The 25993-nt window shown below is 40.8% G+C and overlaps 1 protein-coding gene across 1 annotated transcript in view; it reads left to right on the forward strand.

Annotated features, from left to right (window-relative positions):
- The window catches only part of TMPRSS15 (transmembrane serine protease 15), a 1384111-nt gene that overhangs the window by 819464 nt on the left and 538654 nt on the right, over nt 1-25993 (forward strand). The window contains exons 15-16 of the mRNA XM_069204099.1: nt 10468-10557; nt 24486-24611. Coding sequence (XP_069060200.1) covers nt 10468-10557; nt 24486-24611 — 216 coding nt within the window. The remainder of the gene's footprint in view (nt 1-10467; nt 10558-24485; nt 24612-25993) is intronic.

Genomic DNA, 25993 nt, shown 5'->3' on the forward strand with positions numbered 1-25993 from the left:
GTTTTTTTTTTTAAAGTTTTGTGCAAATTTGTCAAACAACATTAGAGTTATTAGCAAAAAATGGCTTTTCAATGTAGTTTCCACCCTAATTATAACTACCCAGTTATTCTCACTATCTATTTAAAATGTACACAGATTCTCTCTCTCTCTCTCTCTCTCTCTCTCTCTCTCTCTCTCTCTCTCTCTCTCTCACACACACACTCACATATATGTTCACTAAACAACCCAAAGACTACAGGGAAGTTATAATTAGGTTTAGGTTTTACATATGCAAAACTATAGAAATTCAGCAGTTAAAGGTACCTGAGATAGTAACTTATGCCCCTCCCAAAGCACTGCTTAACACTTCACACATTACATCAATCATGATATGGTCAGTGACTTCACTGATGACATCTCAAATGACATCACTGAGGACATCATCCAGTGAGTGTGAGTATTTCACAAATGTTTCTGCCACTGAAAGATATATACTGAGATATATACTGAGATATATATTGAGTTTAGTTAAAGTACTGTTCTTTCTGTACAATTGATGAGTATTAGATTTTCATATATATATATATAGATGTATTCCTCACTATTAATGAGTGTTAGTATTTGAAACATATATATATATGTATATATATATATATATATATATAGTATTTTAAACACATATCATCTGAACTCTAATCCCACTTTCCAAGCGGGTGTACTGTGAGTGAACTAGCCTCTATGCTGACACCTGTCCTTTTACATTTCATTTTCCCCCCTGCCAACCAAGTACAATTCATAAAATGGCAGCTCCAACTTTCCACTCAGGTTGTGCCCAGCCCATGATGGCATTGTGGTTCGCGCGTGGATCCTCAATTCCACTGTGGTGGATCTGTATCTCTAGATTTACATAAATCTTTTCACTTTAATAGAACTACTGAACAGATTTACACCAAATTACAAAAAGTACTCTTTCTGGACCAAGATCTAACTATCTGCCAACTTTAGTGTAATTCCATTCAGTGGTTCGGCTATAATCATGTTTAAAATCCCTTATGAGAAATTGCATGGAGAAAACGTGTTTGCCCCCCACTCCTTTTTCTTTGTCCCCGCTTGACAGCTCAAACTGGAACTGTTCAGACAGCAGCTGTTACTTGTACCCCAAGGTAACCATACCTCGCATCCCCACCATGCACTGCAAATTAATCCACATATTACATCAGTCATTACATCTTCTATGACATCATTGACAATATCCCTACAACATTTGTAATAAAATTATTGATGAGAAAACATAGCTTGTCTTAGGGTGCCTCATAAATTATGCAAAAAGGCAGCAAAGTACACTGGGCAGTCCTTAAGTATAAATGGAAAGTAGTTCCTGTATAGAGCATCCATCAAAACTATTCTCAGAAATCTGCTGACCTCAAATGTCTGTTTGTTTAGCAGAGTCATTAAGCATAGGATTAACAAGTGCCATACCTGCCAAGCTGAAAAGTGGCAGTTAACTGTTTCAGTCATGGTCTCTTTGTAATATGTATTAATAGCCAAATTCACTGGTGAAGTCAGATTTTTTAAATGGATTAAGGAAAAGGTACTTTTCAAAAGTTACCTTTCCCCTGTCTAAAGCATCTGGAGGCTAATTTGCACTGAACTCCACCTGCAGCCATCTGAGTGCTCAACCCTGAACGAGGTATGAAAACTCCTTCGAGAGCAGAAGACAAAGGCTGCATTTGGAGATTTATTTCTGTTCCATTTGAACAGGGCCCAGCAACTTATTAATATTTGAAGGAGCCTCACCTGTCACAGGCAGGTGTCAGATGATATCTGCTCAGGCCCCTTCTTTGTTCTCCTATTCAGCCGGGCTCCAATCACAGGAGGGAGAGAGTTGCCGCAGAACTGGTTTGCAGTGACCTGGCACACCTCTGGGGTGAGCACAAGGGTACTGCCCAAGGGGATAAAGTTTCACCATCTTGGATTTAGGCAGAGAAGGGCACACTGGGGCTTTCAGTGTGTGTTTTTTGTTTAATGCTAGCTCGTGCCTCATTCCAACAACTATCTATAAGCTGACTTTAATCCTATGGGAATTAACATGGCAAACCAATGATTTGGGACTCCTCTTTTTTTGGGCCCTGCTTAACGAATCTTTATAAAACCTGATGTGAATATGTATGTACCAAGTTTTTGCTGGGGATGTTTCATTCAGATTCATTGAACTGTGCCAACAAATTCCACTTGTGAGCCACACTGATTGGCTTTGGAATACTAAGCTTTAATCCTACTGCTTTTTGTTGAAGGGTGATCTGCCACAATGTACATAGACAAATTGAAACCACTACATGGCACCTGCATTGTCAATTGTGCATGTACATGTGACCTCTCGGCACACTATTTTATGCAGGTGTAAAAGAAGTAAAATGTTCTCCGTTAGCAGTGTTGAACCGGGAGCAGTCATCATGAAAAACTGACAAATTTGCCTCCTAAGGCTTAGGATGAACAGAATAATAGGATATTACAAACTCTGTATATAGACTGTAAATTAAATTCCCTCAAAGGAAACTAAAAGAAGTGTATTGTATATTTATGTTTATTTTATTTTTAGTGTATGTCAGAAAAAATAATTGTAAAAAATCTCAAGGGAAGGGTAGCTGGTGTGATGAATAGCAAGTAATATACATTCAGGGATGTGAGTTTGGTTACATCACAGGGGTAAATATTACTTTTGTCTCAATTGTAAGTTCTGTAAATTCAAAGGGAGTTAGAGGGAAAGAGGGACAGCCTAGTCACATAATGGGCTATTAAAATTAGCATTGAATATGATGTCTAGAAGCTGAAGGTATGTCTTTCTCACAAGCTGAAGGCAAAATATTTTATTCAACTGCTTAAATCATGGATTTTGAGTGTAAAAAGAAGCACAGTGACAACACCTGGGAGCACAGATATTTGTCATTTAATGTCCTGACTTTGCATCATTGGTGTGTGCCCTCTTATCATGGGGCACTACCTAAAATGTGGTCTGGTAAAATATGATTTGGCATATGTCACAGTGATTTGTCTTAACTTGGTGGAGCCTGTTGTAATATCCCCATTGTTAAAAATGCATCGTAAATGTACTAATCATGTAATGATAGTTTTGGAATTTGATGTAACTAGAAGGTACCTCAAAAGATGTTAAAAAGCTCTCTATGAAATACTGTTCAACTTAATGATAGTGTGAGCTACACATATTAATACAAAAGCACATGTTTTGACCTGTGCTTAAAGTGGGAATGACATCATGCATAGTCAAGAATTGGGGGCAGAGTCTTCATGACATGCGGACCCTAAAACTCATTTTTAGTATCTCCATAAGAAGCTGTATGTTGCTGTACTCTCTCCACTTTGAAGGAAGAGCAAACAAAAAGCCTTTACATGTTCAGCTCATTCTGTAGGATTAACCGATCCAATTGAACTACCTTTGTACTTGAGGCTCCAACTGGAGTAATGTAGATCATAATACCTAAGGGGGCACAGCTAAGGTTATCCAAACTCTTGATAGTTGTAATAGTGAAGTAAAGCTCTGGAGGAAAGGAAAGGTAAGGTATATGTTTATTATAACAGGTATCTGGTCTCCTAACCACTGTGGACTCCTTATAATTCACAGAAATAGTGCGCCCAAGCTTACCTGAAGCATTGTATACCTACTGGTTATGGCAAGCCCTGGACAGTTTTTAATCCCTTGACTTAATGGCTATTTTTGCATTTTTCAACAGAAGCCCAGACTGTTGGGAGCTGGAAGTGGCATCAAATGTCAGTGTATTCTGTGAGCGTGAATCAAATTGTATATGTTCTGGCTCCATCTTTGAGTGGTATTAACATGCTCAAATGTTGAGAGTGAACATTCTGTAATGGAGTACAAAACCTAAACCAATTAAAACTATTATGTAAAAAAAATATGGAACAAATGGACTGTGCATTTAATGAAATTAACCATGGTATTCACTGTACAGGCCTTCTTTTTTAAGCACACACATAGGCTATGCATGAGGTATTAATAAACAAAGAACTAGGCTTTTGGTAGTCACAATTTCAGATGCCAGTGTAGTCAGAAAAGACATGTATTGACTAGTTTTCTGTGCATGAATGACATGAAACGCCACATTATGCAAGCCTCATTTTTGTGCACATTGGCTGCATGAAATTTCTCCTAGTTCTAATATCATCTTAAGGAATAAACAGGACCACAATGGCTATATGAAAGAGAGCCTTTCAGCTGGCAGATACCCACCCCACCCTATTTCCCCTCAGGTAGTCAATGCCTTTCAATGATGGTGTTTAGTCCCTATTGATCAGTTTCACCGAAAAAGGTACATATTCCCTCCTTTCTTAATAATCATGTCTTTTCACCTGGGTTGGGGAATGGTATATGATCTTAGGCAGTTCATGAAAAGTCACTGGACTTGTGGGTTGCTGCTCTGACGTGGATGACCACTTTATTGGAATTCTAATTTTATGATAGTTTTCTTCTGCCCTTGAAAATACCAAGCCAAAGTCTGTGCATATTTAGCTCCTGTTTGGAGCACATGTTAAATATGCTTAGGGGCTCTTTTAAGGCCATGGTGTGGGTAGTGGAGGCAGGGGTGGGGATCAGAGCAGGTGCAGTGGAAGTATTTGCTACTCCCCTCATTCTACAGGGGCCAGATGCAGCATTTATCGATAGCCTATCAGCTCCACACAAAGGTCCTTGTTAAGTCCCTCAGACCAGAATGATCAAGTCCACAGTTTGTTTTCCTGATAATTCCGGGCCTGGAGACATCAGGAACATGGTGTCCTTCCAGAGATACCCCTTGAGGTAATTTTGAACAAGGAATTTAGAAGAACATTAATTCAAAGAAATATAATTCAGACTATCATAACTGTCCTAGGCACATGTTGCATTCATTTGGCACTGAACAAAACATCCCCTGGGTCCGAAAGCAGTCACATAAGTAGTTTTTAACTCTTGCTTATATTCCAGCACAAAGTGTGAAAAAACTGCTGCAAGTTACTTATTGGCTCATCAACAGTTTTGTAGTCTAGCCAGGGTTTGTTTTCTGAGATTATTGATATTTCAATGTGGTGGGAGATTTTTAATTGCTTTGGAAATTAGTCAGTTTTGAACAGTAAGAGTGAACAGTAAGAGATGTAGGCAGTGTAGTTTAACCCCTTAGCTGGTGGCCCTCCCCCGACCAGTGCTGAGACCTTTTTTCTATTTGGGGTAGTTTGTGCTTAGTCCCCCATACCTTTTGGCCACATAACCTATACACACCAAAATTGCATCCTTTTTGTCCAACATCCTGGGAATTTTAAAGGTACCCAGAGTTTGTGGTAGACCGTGAAATTAGCTAAAACATGGCTAAAATTTGGGGGGTTTGGAAAAAATTTGTAAAAAGTGCTGCAGGAAAAAGCATCCTTTTTTTCCCTGCAAATAGGATCAACAAAGGTTTTGTGGTGATAAAATCACAATCTTCCCATCTTTCAGGAACAGACAGACTTTAATCCGAAAACCAATTTTTTCAACACAGTTTTGGCATTTTACTGTGACATACTCAGTTTTTACTATTTTCTGTGCTTTCAGTCTCCTTTCAGTTAGTGGCAGAAATGGGCATGAAACCAATGGTGGATCCTGGAAAGCTAAACATTTCTGAAAAGTAGGCAAAATTCTGAGTTCAGTAAGAGGTCATTTGTGTAGATCTTTCAAGGTTTTTCTATAGGAAGTAACAGTTAAATTAAGCAAATGAAATTAAGTTGAAAAAAATAGCCATTTCTGTCTACGCTTTCCTTTGTAACTTTTTCCAGCTATGGTAGATTTTTTAAAGCAGTATACCATTATGTCTGCTGAACCCTTCTGGTTGCAGGGATATATTGGTTTTGTAGGTTCATTAAAAACCCAAGGTATCCAGAGCCATTAAATGAACTGCACCTTGCAATGGGTTGTCATTGTAAACAGGTATACAGCAATTTGGTAAAATATAAATAGTGAAAACCAGGTATCACGGAAACCTATGTATTTCCAAAATGGGCACAAAATATAGATTTTACAAGCAGTGGCTATTTGCACATCTCTGAATTTGGGGGTCCCCATACTAGCATGTGAATTACAGGGCATTTCGCAAAATGACTTCTTTCTTACAGACTGTCTTACACAACAACGCTTGTTTTTCTATTGTATGTTTCATCAAGTCACCTACTAAAAATGGTACCTCACTTGTGTGGGTAGGCCTAGTGCCCGCGACAGGAAATGCCCCAAAACGCAACATGGACACATGACATTTTTCCATTGAAAACTGACCTTTTGTGGGGAAAGTGCCTAGCTGTGGATTTTGGGGTGTAGCTCAGCCGGCTCTTATAAAACTGACCAAACCTGAACGCTTTTGAAAACTAGATACCCAGGGGAATTCAGGATGGTGTGACTTGTGGGGCTCTCACTGGGTTCTGTCACTCAGACACCTTTGTAAATCTCAAACTTGAGCTAAAAAAACACTTTCTCCTCAAACTTTGGTGCCGCAAATGCCTAAAATCTGAGGGGAGCCCCAAACATCCTTCCACCCAGAATTCCCCCAATTCTTTCAATAAAAATGTTACCTCACTTGTGTGGGTAGGCCTAGTGCCCGCAACAGGAAATGCCCCAAAACACAACGTGGACATATCACATTTTCCCAAAGAAAACTGATGCGTTTTTTTCAAAGTGCCTAGCTGTGGACTTTGGCCTCTAGCTGTGCCGGCACCTAGGGAAACTTAGCAAACCTATATATTTTTTAAAACTAGACACCTAGGGGAATACAGAATAAGGTGACTTGTGAGGCTCTAACAAGGTTCTGTCAACTAGCATCCTTTGCAAACTTCAAAATTTGGCTAAAAAACCCACTTATTCTGCACATTTCGGTGATGGAATGTTCTGAAATCTGAGGGAAGCCACAGACTTCCTTATACCCAGCATTTCCCCAGGTCCCCCCATATAAAAATATTACTTCACTCGTGTGGGTAGGCCACGATTCCAAAATAGATTGTGGCAATAATGATAACTAAGGTGAGTGTAATAATTAGTCCTGGGATCGGGAACCATTTAGGGAAACCTATAAAACCTAGACATTTCTGTAAAGTAAACTTCAAGGAGAGTCCAGGGAGGTATCACTTGTGAGTATTTCCCAAAAATGTTTATCCCCAGAATGCCCTACAGGGTTAAACCATTGAATGAAAAACACTATTTTCCCTGCATTTCTGTGACGTAAACTACAGGAATATGCAGGGATCCACAACTGAAACAAGAATGAATCACACAACGGTCAATGGTAGTCCTTCATGAGGGGCTACTGTTGACTCTGGGGTGATCTGATCCACTCCTGATGTCAGCATGAGGCACATGCACACAAGTTGGGTAGCATTTTAATCAGGATCAGTGGGGAAATGCCAGGTGGTAGGAATGTTGTGGATCTCTGCATATTCCTGTAGTTTGTGTGACAGAAATGTGAAGAAAAATTGAGTTTTTTTCAATGTTTCATCTTTGCAGGGTATTCTGGGTAAGAAAACTTTGGGGAATCCACACATCTGTGGACTCCCCCGGGTGTCTAGTTTTCAGAAATGTTTGGTAGTTTTCCCTAATGGGCCACTGAGCCCAGGACCCAAAAAACAGGTGCCCGCCTTACAAAACCAGGTCGTTTGTGAGAGATAATTTTGATTTCTCCACAATACGATTTGGGTCTTCCCAGTCACAGCCTTATGAGACGATAGGGGTTACCCAAACCATGCGAGTCATCCAGCAGGACCGCACTAACCCCATTTTGAGCGTAAGACCCAAAACTATCTTCAACTCCACCAGCGAAGTAGGAGTCTGGCTTGCCCTAGAACGGGGGCCTAGAGTGTCTCCAAGCTCCTTCAGAAATTGCTCGGAACACAAATTTGTTTGCTTCACAATTTGTTGTAGAAAGTCAACATCCAAAAAGAGATGGATGTAGTCGATTGGCAAAAAGTTGGCTGTATCTACTTTACATCCAGCATCACCAGTAAAAGGTGGAATTAGGGGCTGAACTAAATTGGAGGGTTGCCAAGAGAGCACTCTCTGTGCTTGCCGCCGCACACACCTGTTCACTGGTTTGGGCTAACCCACTGCTTTCCCACTGCTAAGACTGTGCTTGCGAAGGGACAGCACGACTGTCCTCATCATCTTCCTCAGAATAACTGGAAGAGGTATTGTCAGATGGGACTCCACCGACTGAAAAATCACTCTCAGATTCTGCTCCCAGATTCTGCTCCATTTATACCAGGCTTTCCTGAAGGCTGGAGGGGCCATTTCGGGACCGTTTTCCCCAACGGAACAGAAAGCGGGCTTACCTCCGCGGTCTGCTCTAGTTGGGAAAACAAACTGTGACATCAGCGCACCTCGCAGAACGCTGACGTCACAAAGGGGTGGGCTGGGGGGGAACAATGAAGTTCCTCCGCGTCTCCAGATGGGGATTACATTTAAACAAAATCACAGGAGGATTTTAAAAAAACCCTCCCTTGCATCAGCCACTGATCGTGACCCACACTGGGGAGGATGTGCGTGCGTCGGCCAGGGGTTAAATGGGGTTAAATACAGTTGGTATAGTATCTCAGATAGAGCAAGTTTAATTTTGATAGATGGCAACATGGGGTATCTTTTTCAGCAATCATCGAATGACACTGACACTGTTGGGAATTTGGCTGGACTGCTGGTTGGTCCAAAGAAGTTAGATATCATGAGTGATAGACATTAGTTAACTGAAATGTACCTCAATCTGGAGATATCCTTCTATTCAGCTTTTCATCTCTTACCAAATTTGTGTCAGTAAATTGTTTGGTAAACTGTGTAAAGTGGTCAAAAGATAATTTAGCATTGCAATATCATGAACAGCTGGAGCAGCATCTATTAGTGGGATTTTCTTGTTTCTCTGCCACAACAAATTATTAAGGCTAGTTGGTAGTCACACAGGAGGTTGTGATTGTTAGGTGATTCTGAATGAGAAGATAAATGTTACTTCCCACCTTTTCCCAATACAGTTGGTGATGCAGCAATTCAACTGGACCCTGGCTTATAGCTTGAAGAAAGACAAGGTTCAATGAAAGCTTTGGCCATGCGTAGTAATAGGTAAAGGGGCTTAGGGAGTTAGACCTTGTTGAGAGACAATGTGAAAATATAAATTTCATATATTGTGGTTGTTGGATGTGGGAGGTTGAAGATATCCTATTTAGATAGATCACATGGTGAAATGGAAAACCTGGTCCATAATTGTAGAGTCTTGCTGATGTGATGGCCATTTTCTGTTGTTTATTTCATTGATCAGAATGAGTTAGTGGTCGCCAGTAATGTTATTTGAAGCTTTGAATAGGGACTCATATAGAGTATTTTGAAGAATGATTTTCCCTGAATGTTGACCCAGTTAAGGGAGATAGTGTAGAAAATAAATACATACTCCTAATAAAATGTCTCTATTTACACTGGATGTGAAAAGAGGGAGGGTCTGGGGCTTGGGCACATATGCCAAAGGAGGGTCAACAACAAAAATTTAGGAACAGCTACACAAAGAATGTGAGCATTAGAGCCTTGAACATGGATATTTTCATTGAAAGCATCAGAGAGATGTCAGATGCCTTAATAAACTGTTCCTCTGCTAAATATTGTCCTGTAACCATTTTGTCAAGAACATCGGCCAGAATCTACTAGCACTGTGTGCTGGATTGGCATCATAAACGTGACACAAATCTGGTGCAAAGTGTTGTATTCAATTGTACTTTCCATTGCAAATCACGATTTGCATTGGATCATTGTCTAAAGAAACACAAAGAGCCCTATGTTCAATAGGAAGCTACTTTGCGTCAAAAGCATTCCATACAAACACTCATGGGTTGTGATGCAAATAATTATCCACTCACATTTTTATACTGAGATGTGTACAACAATATTATCCCTCCTTGAGGCAGGTGTAATTTTGGGGAAACGTATCCACATTTTTCCTACTTTGCATTTCTTTGTGAAGCACTCAAACAAAATGGCTCCAAATTTAGACTAGTAGGTTTCTTGTAAATTTCAAACACCTCTCATTCTTTCTGCAATTACATCAGTTGTCTGAATGGCATTGAAAGCCAGGGTTTTAAACAGTGGTTGGCACAGCTCATTCTAGGATGGTTGTTTCATGACTGTTACTGAGAAATACTTGGCTAAACAATCGAGAGCTCTCAGGAAAGGGGTTTGTGGTTACAGCATTTTGCCTACTCTGGGTGGAACTGTCATGTCCTCTAGGTAAAAAAAGAAACAACTACCAATTATTCCACACATTATAGCATACACCGGTACCTTGGACCTAGAAATTGAATGTTGGCACCACTGTCTACACCTTTGCTGGAAACCTTTAAATCATGCTTTTAGAATCACTTAAAAACAGCTGTCTACTCAATTTATAATGGACTAAAAATATACAATGGTGAACGATATTTCTTTTTGTTCTTCTTTAACAGCTGATTGTGGAGGACCCCGTGAACTTTGGGAATCAAATGGCACCTTCAGCTCAATGAATTATCCGCAGATGTACCCTAACCTAGCTTTCTGTAAGTCACAAAAGCAATCAAAGTAAAATAAAGAGATAGTTTTTTTTGCATGGATGGTATACACTCAGAGCTGATGTGTTTTTTTATTGCATTGAATGGTATACTAACAAAGCTGAGGTACTGAAAATATGTTTCTTTTCTTGCTGGGTTGCCTCTACATACTTTCAGTTTTTACCTTTACATCACTCAAGTGAGCATTCCTTGTCACATTTCTCTGCTAGGATTTTTTTCAGTAATATCCAATGCTCAGCTTCTATAATGTCCTTAGCATTGCTTGGATCCACACCACCTCCCTATCCCTGACTTTTTTACATCTTTTCAGTTTTTCACTGTCCTTGCATTTCTATTCTACATCTTAAATGATTAACGTTCCCACACTGTGTGTCCCTAACTGTTGCTGTTACCTTTTTTCTCTGTATTTATACATTGTTACAGTATGTTCTTGCCAGGAGGTTACCTTGTTCAGTATGATTGGAGGGTGAATGGGGCTTCAAATTCCCCAACAATCGTGCTGGCATATCATGGTAAAATACATTATCTGAAAAGTAGGGCATGAGGAGACTGAAGGGTCGGATGATAGGGAGAGCAGTGCAGATTGTTAGGGTTTACTTAAAACACAAGATTTTGTAAAATAACCAACAGTTTTAAGAATTTCAAAACAGAAACAAGTGAGTGTGTGTATGTTGTGTCTGTGAACATATGTAAAAATCCTAGATGACATCTGACAGACACCTCACCGTGCCTGACTGAAAGAAATTGTACCCAACAATTTACTAGACAATACATTTATTGGGGGTGGGGGTGTAACACCCCAAACACCCCCCTCTCTGAAGCTATACCCCAGTCCTTGCCACCCTTTACTTTGCCCGATTTCATACAATTTGCTTATTGTTTGGAGTTTGTCAAGTTCCCTTTCTTTTGTGTAAATCAGATAACATAACAATCCAGCAAAAATAAACCATAAGAATGTACTGGAATTTTTTTAAAGCACATGTGTAATTGTTTAAAGACATTTCATTTCTTTATAATGGTAATTAGGGTTTTTAGACTGAATGAGTAGCAGATGTGTCCATGGGCTTCCAACTTTAGAAATGGGAACCATGGTAAATCCTGGTTTTAACTCAACATTCTGTAATTCTGAGCAAACCACTTAGGGCCTCATTATAACTTTGATGGTCTTAAACGTGGACTGCCAAAGTTGTGGGGAGGATGCCACCATCATACCGGTGGCATCCCCCCCCCAGCGTATTACAATGTTCCTGCCAGGATGACCGGCAGGAACATTGCAATAATTGTGCCCACCAGGCTGACCGGCGGGAACAGTGCTGCGATATTGTATTGGCCTCTGCTCTTTTAGGGAGGGGTGCTGAGCAGGGGGACCCTGCACTGCCCATGCTATCGGCATGGGCAGGGCAGTGGCTCCCCTGTGGCCCCCAGTACACCCTTACCGCCAGGCTTTCCATGGCAGTCAGACTGCCATGGAAAGGCAGGTGGTAAGGTGGGTTGTAATCAGCCAGGCGGTTCTGAGTTCAGCACCAACTTGGCTGAGTACAACTCAGACTGCTGCCACCCCATATGGAACCATGGGCTAGATGTATCAAGATTTCGGTTAGCGATTTCCAAATTGCGATTTTTAAGAAATCTCAATTTTAGAAATGCAAAATGCAAAATGCGATGTATCAAATTTAAAAATCGCAAATAGCAATTTCTTAAAATTCGCATACGCAATTTGCGAGATGCAAATACTGAATCGCAAAAAAAAATGCGATTCGGTAATTGAAATTCTCAAATAGTGAAAACAGAAAACCAGAGCAGCCTGATGACATCACAACCAGGAACTGAATCAGCCCATGCTGTTTCCAGGAGCCACACCCAAAGGAGCAGTGAGAGAGCCCAGCACCAGGGAGTCGGGATTGTGAGGAAGCCTGGATCAAACTGCAACATGGCCAATGCTGGCAATGGGAAGGAGAAGGGAGACAGGAAGAGGAAGCTGAAATTCAGTGAGAAAGAATTGGAGGTGCTCATAGAGGAGGTTGTTGTGAACCATGACAGACTCTTTGGCAAGAGCTCACTCCAAGTACCTGAGAGTGAGAAGCAGAAACTCTGGTCTGACATACAGACAAAAATATGCACAGTGGGGGTTGCGCAGTGCTCTGTGGAGGAGATACCCAAGCGAAGGTACGACTTGTGGTCCCGTGCCAAGGAGAGGGTGGCCAGCAGGCTTAGGGAGGCAAGGAGCACCGGAGGCGGACCATCGACCTACACACCGTCCACCCCTATGGAACACCTGGTGGAGTCCACATTGCTGCCAGAAGCTGTCAGTGGTGTCACTGACATCCACACCTCAGGGACACCCAGCACCAGCAAAGGTTAGGCCTGTGATTATGTGTATCCCCACATCTGCATGTACACATGCCCCTTAGGAAATAGAACATAGTTGGGTGCACAATGAAAAGTACTCCATGTCACATCTTACATACAACACAACAGTGTCTTGTGGGAGTGGTAGTACACAACCCTAAGGTGAATACACAACATAAGTAGCAAGATAGTGGGCAGCCACATAGAGAAACCCCTCAAATGACTCGGGGTGACACAATTTATTTGTACATATAAAGCAACACTGTGGAAATCTGTGACAAATGCTAGAACTGACATGCTGCACATTATCCTTGCAGATGACTTGGTCCCTGCTGCTGCAGGATCAGAAAAAGTGGGGGAAGCAGAAACACAGCCACAGTCAGACTCAAATACAAGTAAGTCCTACAGTATTGTTCCGGCTAGAAGCAGGGCAAGGGTGATACCACTGCCAGAGTACAACCTGGACTCAGATGAGATGCCAGAACATGAACCCACACCACCACCAGAGCCGATTCCCACAGGAGGACAGCAGTCCATGCACCAGTGCCAGCACCAGTCAACTCCCCTCAGGATGTGCCACAATGCAGGCAGACAGGGCACAGAAGAAGGAGTGGGCCCATCAATCTTTGGCGGCCTGGAAGCTTCCATGCTGAAGGTGCAGCGCCAGCAATGCAAACATTTGAAGTCACTGCACGGATAGTTTGTGTCTCACAATAACAATATGGGGTTACAAAACAAGCACTTGGAGACCCTGATTGAGGGACAGCAAAGAGTTACTGAGAACACCAAGGAGTTGACACAGGTCACTGGGGAACTATGCACAGAGATACGGCAGGAGCGTGTCAGCCAGCGCAGACGCCATCACCAATATGTGGCTAAGTTTGACAGCTTCTGTAGATCAGTCAATCTGCTTGCAAGTTTAACAACCCAGATATCACGGCGTGCCGTTGCCACACAGGTAGAGATGGCACATTGTAGTAGGAACATTGCACAGGGACTGGTGCAATTTACCAACGTAATGGATGCCATGCAAACAGCACGCAGTGCCACAACCAGCGAACTGGGTGTTGGTGACAGAGAGGAGTCCTCTAGCCTTAGCAGTCTGACAGTACCTGTGATTGATCCGAGGCATCACAGTGCCAGACACAGTACTGCAGGTGAACCTGCTACTAGAGGTGCCAGCGAGGGCACTAAGCACTCAAGTAGAGTGTGTGGACGAAATAAGTGATGTTGAGGGCTACAGGGGATCACCTCAACATGTGTAATGAAGTCATGCTATGATGCTAATAGTGTGACAATGTTAATAGATCATGTCTGCCCATTGTGAATAGCTATGTCCTACTGACACAATGTTTACCTGAAATCAAGGTAATAAAGATGCTAACTACTGAAAAACATATTATTGAAGTGGATTTGTCATTACTTACATCAAAAATGGTTGTGTGTGATGTCAGCACGTCTTTGCCTGCCTTCTGCTGCACTGGTCCCTTCGGCTGGTAGAAGGAGTGGTAAGGGATCATCATCCTCATCTGAGTCTGGCTCCGTGAGTTCCACTGGTATGCCCCTGGTGGTTGCTATGTTGTGCAGGATAGCACATGTGGCCACAATTTTGCATGTCATCTCAGGGCTGTACTGTAGTGCACCTCCACTCCTATGGATGCACCTGAAACGGTTCTTCAGCAGCCCAAAAGTGCACTCCACCACGTTGCGGGTAGCCCTATGTGCAGCATTGTACCTCCTCTCTGCTGGGGTGGCAGGGCTCAGGTAGGGCATTAGCATATAGATGCGTACTGTGTAGGCACTGTCTCCTGAATCCACAGAGAGTACAATTAATACATTTGCTGTCTGACGTTATGCTTATATCTATGCATTATTGTGAACTATCAAATTACCTAGTAGATATCCTTCCCCAAACTCCCCAGCTAGCAGTCTTGTGTGTATCCCGCTGTGGCGAAACATGTAGGAGTCATGTGTGCTCCCTGGGTATCTGGCCACGAGATCGGTAATGATGTAGGAGGCATTACATATCACCTGTATGTTCATGGAATGATGGTTTTTACAGTTGCGATACATATACTCGGTGGCCGATGGTGGACAGATTGCTACATGTGTCCCATCAATGGCACCTAGCACATGCGGGAACTATGCTATCTGGTAAAAAATTAACTTTAGTTTGTTGTACTGCCTGTTGGGTGTTGGGGAATCTGATGCACAGCTGTATTCTGCTCAGCATGGCATTGAGAAATGCATTGAAAAAATCTAGAGAGGGCACTCTGTGATACCCCTCAAGCTGCTGCTATGACCCCTTGATAGCTCCCTGAGGCTAGTAGGTGCAGGGAGCATAATACCTGCACATGTGTGGGTATGCTATTGGTCCTGTGTGTTGTGCACTGCAGCATGGGTTGTAGCTCAGCTATTAGGTCAAGTATCATGGCAGAGCTTAACCTGTACTTATCAAACATTTCCTCCTCAGTCTGGTCAAAAAGGGTTATGGGCACTCTGACAATGCGCTCCTGTCCCCTCCTCTCTCTCCTCAAACCTGCCAAGAGCCTCATTCTCCTCACCATGACGTAGAGTGCAGCCATTGCGGAAGAGAGGCTGAGGCATTCTGGGTCTCTTTATTTAGGTTGCACCTGGTTACCACCTGGTTTCAGTTCGTGGTAATTTGCATGTGCAAACGCCCATTCTGCAAATAATCGCAAACTGCGATTTTTTGCTACATCGCATTGCAAATCCATTTTTGCGTGTCGCAATCTGCATCTCGCAAATAGCGGTACGAATTTCGAAATCGCTATCTGCAAATCGCTAATCTGTATCGCAATTAGCATTTCGCTAACAGCGATTCGGTAAATCATGTCGCTATTTGCGATACGTTGCTTGCGACACGCAAATTTATCTCTCATTTGCAAACATTTGCAGTTTTTGCGATTTCTAAAATTCCCAATGCAAATGCATTTCATAAATTGTGAAACACATTTTTGCATTCGCAAACGGACATTCGCACCGTTTGCGAATGCAAAAACGCTTGATACATCTGGCCCCATGTTCCCGGCAGAAATGGCAGTCTCCTGGCGGCTCCGCCCACCAGGTTTGTAATATGGCATTTGGACTGCCACAGTTGCGGTGATCCAACTGTCACCTCAAGGCTGATTGTCCTAGGACCGCCAGTCTCGTAATGAGGCCCTTAATCTCTCCATGCCTTTAAATGTGTAGCTACTATGATTTTTTTGAGAAAGCATTCTAATGCCCTCTGGTAAAGTTAGCACTATATAAAACATCAATATATGCAGTTGCTGCGATTCTTTACTACAGCTTTTTAGAACAACAACATTTAGCTGCACATTCCTGGTCAATAGCTGTTACATTTACATTATTTTCTTTGTCAGTTCTCATCTCCATACCTCAAAATGTTTTGTTTGTATTTTGTTTTTAGTCGCTGTGTATTTTCGATTAACATACCACCTTTGCAGTTCTCAGGCTTTTATTTTAACATCACTTTTTATGCTCTTGCACCTTGTTAGTTTATGATTGGATGATGTGGTGTCCTATTTGATTTACAGTTGGGAACAGAAATAGTCTTTATGAAAGCAAAAGGCTGTATTAGTGGAATAACATAACTTGAGGGGGGCCCCTTAAAAGTACTTAGAGGGGGCCTCCCAACCCAGTGAGGAGATCTCCACCAGTGTACAGTGCTGTGCTGAGAGAGCCCCCTGGTGCTCGTGCCTCCCTGCACCACAGAGGCTGCAGGGTTAATGTTACGCCACTAGGATGTATGTCTTCAAACTTTGGGCCTCATTTCCAAGAAACTGGTGCATCGCTCACAATGCTCCAGTTTGCTTGCACCCCCCCTTACCACCCCATGGTAGCGCTGTATCTACAATACTATACATTAGAGCATCTGCATCAGAATTTCTGACACAGTTGTAGCACTTTGCTGTACTGTCGTCAAAAATGTTGATGCTAGTCCAGCAAAGTGCAGAGAGGGCCATAGAACAAAACACAGCATCACTTTATTTCCAGCCCTGAGAAGGCATTAAAAAATGAAACTAGAACGATGCAGTGAAATCTTGTAGATTTCACTTCGTCATTCCTAAGGACCTCCTTCTGGGGGAATGCCTCCCTTGCATACATGTTACTGGGCGCAAGTATATAGTGGTGCAAGGGTTACCAAACTGGCACAATGGTCCCATAGCACCAGTTTGTAAATACATAGCAGGGCAGGGGACTGTTCTGTGCCGCCGTAGCATCAGTAAAAATTACACAACGGTGGTGCAATGAGCTCGCAAATGAGCCCCTTTATTTCTTTAGAATGTAAACTTCATCATTTGGGACCTCATTACGAGTGTGGCGGTCACTAGACCACCAGACGTGCGGATGGCAGTCGAACAGAGCTCCTTATCACAAAACCGGGTTGCCGGGCCAACAGGGAACCGCCAGCTGGAGGTGGTGGCAGTTCTAATCCTCCAGGACAGCACTGCCCTGGGGATTATGACCCCCATCTTTACAAGCGGTTTCATGGTGGTACCACCACCATGAAAACACTGGAGGAGAAAGGGTGCAGGGGCCCCCAGGCATGGGCAGTGCACGGGCCCCCCTTGAGTCACCTGTATTTTGCAATATTTTTTATTTTCTATCTAAAAGTGTGGTGCCAACTTGTGATGCCACAGTCATTGCTAAGTCAAGAGCAAAGCCTTTAATATCCCTAGTATATATTTTTTCCAACCAACAGATGACAGAAGCACCGCTAGAACAACTAGGCAGGCACTAGAAACTATGACATTAATTAACCGTCTTTAATGCTAAAAGGTATGAATTAATGAATGCATCACATTTATAAAGTGCTAACATATTCCCGAAAAAGTCCTGGCACTGAAGGATAGCTGTTACAAGCAGAGAGGGATTTTAAGAATTGGACAATAGCAAGCTTTTTTCCTAAAAGTCAGGAGTTCAGTAATGCTGCGAATATTATTCTTAGATTTAGCAGCTAAATAAGAGAAAGATATTCAACTGTGATAAATTCTCACGATTGTATGAGCCACAAATAAATGCAGGTTTTAGTAAACACATAATCATGAAATTTAATGATTAAATACTCCTGGGCCAGTCTTTATGAAAGCCTTGTGAGTCAGACAAAGTACATTGAAAAGAATCCATTCACAGATCAGAAGCCAGTGTTAAGAAAAGAGCATGAGCTGACGGATAAACATATATTGTTGTACTGTATGTTGTGGTGTACCCGGATAGTTAGAACTGTAATAGTTAATTCTAGATGTAATAAGGGCATGAGCAGCGATCTTAGGTAAGTTGGTTGGGAGAAGCAGAGAAACAGAAAAATCATGTAAAATATTAACAGAATGCAAAAACCATTGAGCTTTAATAGCGAATAACATCTTGTTATCAAATAACATCTTGATAATACCTCGATCCCTGGCTGAATTCACTGGACCCGGAGTGGTGCTTCACGATTCCACCCACCACTGTGATTACCAGTTAGTAGCTTGCCTTTCGAACAATATGACCTCAGGGCACATTTACAAGCCCCTAGCTCCACCTTGCAACCCCAAGTGTCATTTTGTTTATATTAAAGCAGCCTTAAAGAGGCTTTTCTCCTGCGCCTCATTTACAAAGTTGTGCAACGCATGCATTGAGCCACTTTGTAAACCCTTGCTCCACATGATGCCTGTGCCAGGGATAATGTATGGAAGGGAGGCATTCTGATGCAGAGAGGTCCGAAAAAAATGGCGCAGTGAAATTTACAACATTTCACTGCACCATTTTGTCCATTATTTTTTACACCTGCTCAGAGCAGGCGTTAAAATGACGCACCCATTTTAATCAATGGGACTCTCTGTGCTTTGCTGCACTAGTATCAAAGGTTTTAATGGTAGTGCAGAAAAGCGTCACAATAACACCCAAAATGTTGATGCTATTGTACTAACAACCACAATGCTGCACCATTTTGTAAATACAGCACACCCATGATGTTGTTAGGTGGGCGGGGGAGGCACAAGAAAAGTGGCCCTTCAGGACGGATGCATCACTTTCTTCTAAATATACCCCTCAGTCTTCTTACTATCTAATTTAAGGTAGTTAAGATTCATTCAAGAGGCAAAAGCAGACATGCATTTCTGAATGTTGTCTTTAGCACAAGTATAATTCTCAGGAATAGATATTTGATCTTAAGGGTCATCAGTGTATTAAACAAAATGAAAATTGAAATCAGAAATTCTTGAGAAGCTTATACAAGGGAGCCATGCAGACATGAAAGAATGATGGGCTCAATGAAGACCCCAGCGGGACTCCACAATTAATGGTGAAAGGTTGTGAGTGATAAGGAAACATTAAAAGACTGAGATCTATCCATTAGAAAAGATCTGAAACCAAATAGCACCATACTATCTGTTAAATGATGCAGAGCATTAACGTTTGCAAGATTCACCTCTGCAGCATTTTTAATTACCATTAGGTAATTTATTGCAACGGAAGAATTACTCAAATGACAGACATTCATTTCTAAGCTAACACTACCTCTGACATTCTTAAATAAAATCTAATTATACTATGTATTCAATAATCCTAAAAAGGCAAATAGAAAAATTTCACAACTGCAAATGGACAAAAACAAAAAAGGTCTGAATGTTGTACTTTGTTTACAAGGTTAAACTCTTTACAAAATAACACTTACAACAGGGGTTATTCAAAAGGTTAACTTACCTTTGTAATCAGTTTATACATGTAATTTACTCATACTTTGGAATAACATTACTACTTTGGGCAACTCTCAAAATGTGTGTGTATATTTACTCAAAAGTGTAGAATTATACATCTACACCCCTCAAATCGTGTGGAAGTAAATTTACGAATGTAAGTTGCTGCTGCTAAAATGAAACAATAATAAATACAATGCTTCCTACCATTCACACCATTAGGGCATACCTTAGGGGCTATATACATGTATTCAAAATAAAGGTTTAGGCCTGGCAAAAGGTGTATTTTGCCAAGTCAAATTGGCCATTTAAAACTGTGTTACAAGCTACAGTGGCTGGCCTGAGACAAGATTTAAAGTGCTACTTTGGTGGGTGGCACAATAAGTACTTCAAGCTCACTAGTAGCTTTTATTTCACAGTCCCTGTGTACATATATTATTGTATGCTATAGACCTACGAGTAAACTAAATGTGTCAATCAGGTATACGGCAGTTGTCCAACGTTTTGGGGATAGAGCCCAAGCACTTCATCACTGGTTAGTAGGGAAAAGTGCACAAAGTTGTAACACCAACAAAAATGCGTTCAGCAACAGAAGGCTAAAAACTGGAAGAGACCATGTAAAAAGGGACAGGTCAAATAATTCCAAATATCTCTTATTTATCTCTAGATGGTTTGTCCGAAACAAATATCTGCAAGTGTTGGAGAATGGAAGGGTATAACTGCATGAATTTGGCTTTTATTATAAAGAAACACATTTTACAAAGCATCAGGTTTAGCAGTTGCGGAAATGCCCACGCATATTTTGGCAGCTTTTGTAAAAATGTAGCTTTTCTATTTCATGGATCTTGTGAATCCTCCATCTCAGTGGTTACCTGGCTAGCTGTGATAAGCTGTTTTACTGTCTTTAAAGAAGGCCTTGAATATATTAGGTGATGAAGAATGTTTGCCTTTCAGTATGAGATTTTGGCTGCTGAAATGACTTACTAGCAAATATTAAGAGGGGGTTTGTTTCTTTCAGGTAATGTTTTTTTTTTTTTTTTTTTTTTTCGGCTACACGTCTGACCGAAGAGACACTTGTTTAAGTCATGTAAACTGAATCATGCACTATGGCACTTTGTGTTTTTGTCTTGCCTTTCTCTTGCAGGATGTGAATGCAATGGTGTCTTGCCAAATTGTATCAAATAGATTAATTCTGTCAAGGAAGAACCCCTTTATATTGCACTAAGTTTATGCATCATGAATGCTGTAGAAGAAGATGTCATTTAACTCAAGTCTCTTTTTTAATACTACTACTATAAAACTATTTAACAAGTATTACTATTTGACAGATTTCTGACTCTCAATCAGTTCTGAAAGTAAAATTCTGAATCCAATAAGGAAATGATCTGACTATGTATAAATCTTGTCTTGGATACCAGTGATACTGACACTGATGATGCAGTTCAAATTCAGCGTGCACCCTTTCTCTTAGGAGGGAAATTGCATAAACGTCTGAAATACTCTGCTGCAAGAAGGGGTATACACAGGCTTTCCATATGTGTGTTATCCCCCTCCTAGAATCAGAAATAATCTATAATTGTAAACTGTAGAGTGAATCCAGGGGATTATATTTTTCAGAAACCTGACATGGCTGGGATCACTGTAAATCGCACCATTGTAAAGTGTTATTTTGATTGGTATTATAGTTGAATTTTACTTATTCATCTACTAAACTGACAATGGGGCCAAATGGGAATTAGATAGGGTTAGATAAACCTGCAATTAATGGTCCTCCTACAAAAAGGTCTTCTTTCACATCACAGCAAAAACCTGGAACAGCTTCCCCATGCACCTCCAGACGATCGCCTCACTTCTGTAATTCTCAATGGCCCTCAAGACCTGGCTGTTTGAATAACCCTCCAGGACCTGCAGGCACCTTGATTCCCTATGGGACATTAGCCACAATACATAAATCCTGTTTGCTTGAAAAGTTGATCTGTGATCTCCTCTGTCTAAAGAGGGCATAACTTGTACTTAACAAAATGGAGATCATATTATTCTCATCCAGATATGATATTGTCCATGGAATAAACATGTAATCAGGACTGAGGTTGAATAAAATGTTGTAAATATCTAGGATGTGCCACAGAGCAGACTATTTTTTGATAAAGATACATCTTATCGCTTATTTGTGTGACCTACTCAGGTGAGTGGCAGCATATATACCCAAGGCTGTTCTTTGATTTCATGAGTTCTGATCATTGGGGAATGATCTCTTTAGTTTGGGGATAGTGTTGATGTAAAATGCATCCAGCATTGTGTGGCAGCACATGAAAAACAAATTAAATAAAAATAAAAAACCTATGGACTCTCTGTGTGCTCCAGTCATGCAACTCGTGATTCCAAATCTACCATCAACAAGTGCCATCAGAACCTTCTGGTTATTGAATTCCCCAGACACAAGAGTCTCGCTCTGCAGTGGTGATTCGTAAAGTTCTAGCACTAAAGTAAAAGTATAAAGACAAACAGGATAAATAAAAGAAAGTTTCCAACTTTATGAGTAGGGGTTGGTTTGAAATTGAAATAAAAAATGAAATAAACATTCAAATGATGATAATACATGCAAATCTTGACCCTCCAGATAAGGAAAATATAAAAACTGAATTGAAAATTACTGCATGCTCTTCCTGGTTGCACACACTTACACATTTTAGAGTTTTAGAGAAAACTAATAGTTTGAGCCTCCTGTAGTGCACTATGTTTACAGCAAAACCATTACAAATAGCCTAAAAGCTACTAGCATTTACCAACACATTGGACCCTATTTCCAAAAGGAAATGTGTGTGCTTAGATCTCTTCCCACTTGGATTTCCACCTATGTCAGGGCAGACCTCTCTGCCCAGATAAAATGTACCTATTATGGGTGGTAATGTGTGCTCTGTAGTGAGATTTAAGAGTTTCCTCCTCTTACACTAGATAGTGGAGACTCTTAAGACAGAAGGTTTGACTATAAAGTTGCTAGTACTAACTTCATGAAAGGATTTCTGATATGTGCATAGAAAGAGATCACCACAACAGAGGTGGTGATCTCTGCTCCCTTATAGAAAATTCAGGTAGGAAAGTATAAGGAAATAACATTGATCAATCACATAGTCACACACAACTATCACAGACACCCCGATCACAATAACAATGTACACAAATAAATTCATCCCTCACCCTGAGCTCTTCCCTCTTCCACTTAGAAAAAGTGAAATTGTGAACACCAGGAACCTGATTCGGTCATAAGGATTTTGGGCTAAAAAATCATCTTACATGGAATATTTGACATGTTAAAACAAAGTGCATAAAAACACATTTTTTAAACATAAATGGTTTTATTTTATATTCTTATTTTATTCCTATGTATTTTAATGTTCTACCCTGGCTCCATTGATTTCCACTGACATGACTTGCAGTGTTACTATTTGGTGCTTGAACTACACCAAGGCATACCAGGAGTAGATCTGAACCTATTTTGCCACTTGTACAATTGTAGTACTATTGTAGTAGATGTAACTGTAGTGTATTGAAATGGTCTTACTCTTTTGTGAATGTGTTTTAATATTTACATGTGCGTTTCTTAGCATCTCTTTGATTTTCCATGAACTCTACCCATTTAGCAGTATATATTACGTATTTTCCTGCCACTCTGCCTCATACCAAAGAACTCCATACATCAGCGAAAGGCCGGGCATAATGAGAGATCTCCACCTGGATGTTACAGAATATCATTTGTGGATACCTGCAGAACTGCCTAAGCGTTCAATGGTTTCTTATGTAGTTCCATATTTTCCCCTAAAATATGTAAATTAAGGCTTAATGCCCAAACCAAACATTGTTTGTCTAGTGATCTTTATCTCTCAGTACGGCATAATATTCTAAATTAGTCAGAGTTTGTAGTAAGTAACTATGGGGCATATTTATAATGGCCTACGCCACCTTGAACCACATTAATGTCATTATTTTTTACATTAATGTGGCCCAACAAGGCCAAATTCCCTGCGCCGTATTTACAGAGTGGCGCAATGCATGCATTGCGCCACTCTGTAACCCTTTGCGCTACGTTATGTCTGTGCGAGACATATTGTATGCAAAGGGGTATTGTCCCATTTATGGAGCTAGAAAAATGGCATAAGGAAATCTATGAGATTTACTTGTGCCATTTTTTATGGCACTTTTAACACCTGCTTAAGAACAGGCGTTAAAAGGGGGCTTCCATTCTTTAGATATATTTTGGGCATTACTCCTGCAGAGTACATCAATAGCGTCATGAGCAATGATGCTATTGCCCCTTACACTGCGCCATAGTGTGACAGATTTTAAATATGCAGCACACATGGTGGCGTTGGGGGGGGCTACGGGGCGCAGGGAAAGTGGCGCTGCACTTGGTGTAGCGCCACTTTCCATAAATCTGCCCCTATGTTTCCGACTAATGGCGATTACCCTCTTTGCTCTTTTCTATAAATAAGTAACAAAATAAAATTAATATTGGGCAGATTTATACTAGAGTAACCGTGGATTTTTTTTTGTTTTTCATCTAAGTGGGACACTCTCTATTGGAATGTTCTTCGACAGTGGAGACTGCGCTAACAGAATTACTTTTCCCTTACTTCTCATTGGGAACTCTAGAGCAGATCGTAAAACAATTTGATTAGCGCATCTAACAAAAAATCCCTTCTGAAGGTGACAGTAGGGTAATTGCTGACGCATGTGTCAGCTTACATCGATTATTGCTTTTAGCCAGCATTATACCAATAATTACTAATCTAAAAATGCCTTACAAAATTAAATTGCATTTTTAATCATTTGAGAATTAATAATGAACATTTATAATTTCAGGTGTATGGCATTTAATTGCCGATGCTGGAAAAAATATCCAACTTCATTTTCAAGCATTCGATCTTGAAAACATTTATGATGTTGTTGAAGTCAGAGATGGCAAAGGAGACAATGCTTTGTTTTTGGGCAAGTATTTCTTCCACTTTCTGGAGGTACAAGGATTAATTCGATTGAATGCACTGTGCGTTTGAGAAGGAAACGATTTGGTGTGTGATAATTCAGAGTTGATGATTTCAGGATCATAGTATGGCAGCTTGTACTATTTAGCAGTGTTTTGAAATCTTAGGAGAAAAGAACACAGATAATAGTAGTTAAAAATGCATTTTTTTAATTTTCACTGCAGAATGTTATTTCATTTAAACGGCTTCCTTTTCAAATGCACAGTGGGTAATGTGAAATTCCTAGCATGAATTCTTTCTTGACCTTTTGTCAGCCTCGATGTGCTGCACATTATGAAAAAGTGAATGATTGAATAGCTGAGTGATTTCGTTAGTGATGCTAATTATAAACTGCCATGTAATGAGTGGAGTGGTTATTTTGATTCATCATGAAAATTGTAAACAATTTTTATCAAAAAGTGTTATTTCGTCTCAAAACAACCATTACTGTAGCATTATGTTATTGTGAAATACAGTAAATGAAAATCATCCAATAAGGATGTTATAAATGGGACTAGCTTGCGCCAGCTGTGGTAATACAATAATGAAGGCAGAATCATTCACATACTGATCATGAGAAGTACGAAGGCAGAGAGGGCGACTATGCACACTAAAATGGACCGCAAGGAATACAGTGATCGAACAGCACACATATATTGCCAAAAAACTAAACATAAGGTGGTGCTTCCAATGTGAAACATTAAATAGGCAGAGACTCAAAGGCGCCTCCATGCGCCACATTAGCATAGTTTGTTTATGCTAATGTGGCCCAACACCTGCGCCAGGCATATTGTGTGAAAGGGGCGCGTTACCCCGTTCTGGGGGACAAAAAATGGCGCAAAGAAATCTAAAAGATTTATTTTGTGTAATTTTATTCAGCACTTTTAACATCGGCTCAGAACAGGTGTTAAAAGGAAGCACACCATTATTTACATAGGCTTTGCAGGATTAGTGTCAACATTTTTTACGCTAATCCTGCAAAGCTCTGAACTAACTTCAAATATTTTGAAGCTAGTTCACCTAACTACCACCATGGTGCGCCCCATCTTAGATACGGAGCACACATGGTGGCTTTAGGGGGGCAGTGCATTACCTATCTCGGCATCTCAACAGGGTATAAAATGGTGTATAAACACAACTGCAAAATTGAAAAACTACCTAGTGCATGACTGCTATCGGTATCATATCTGAAATTCTGAATATGAGTTAGGTGAAGCAATGTACTTGAGTGGGAGAACTCTACCAGAGCATTAGAAGTCTGGTGAAAAATCCGACTGGTAAAATTGAGAGAAGATCAGGCACAGGCTGAGGGAACAGGCTCAGCCCAGTCCCTGATAATCAACTCCTGCA

The sequence above is a fragment of the Pleurodeles waltl genome, chromosome 8 (assembly GCF_031143425.1).
Source record: "Pleurodeles waltl isolate 20211129_DDA chromosome 8, aPleWal1.hap1.20221129, whole genome shotgun sequence".
NCBI classification, from domain to species: domain Eukaryota; kingdom Metazoa; phylum Chordata; class Amphibia; order Caudata; family Salamandridae; genus Pleurodeles; species Pleurodeles waltl.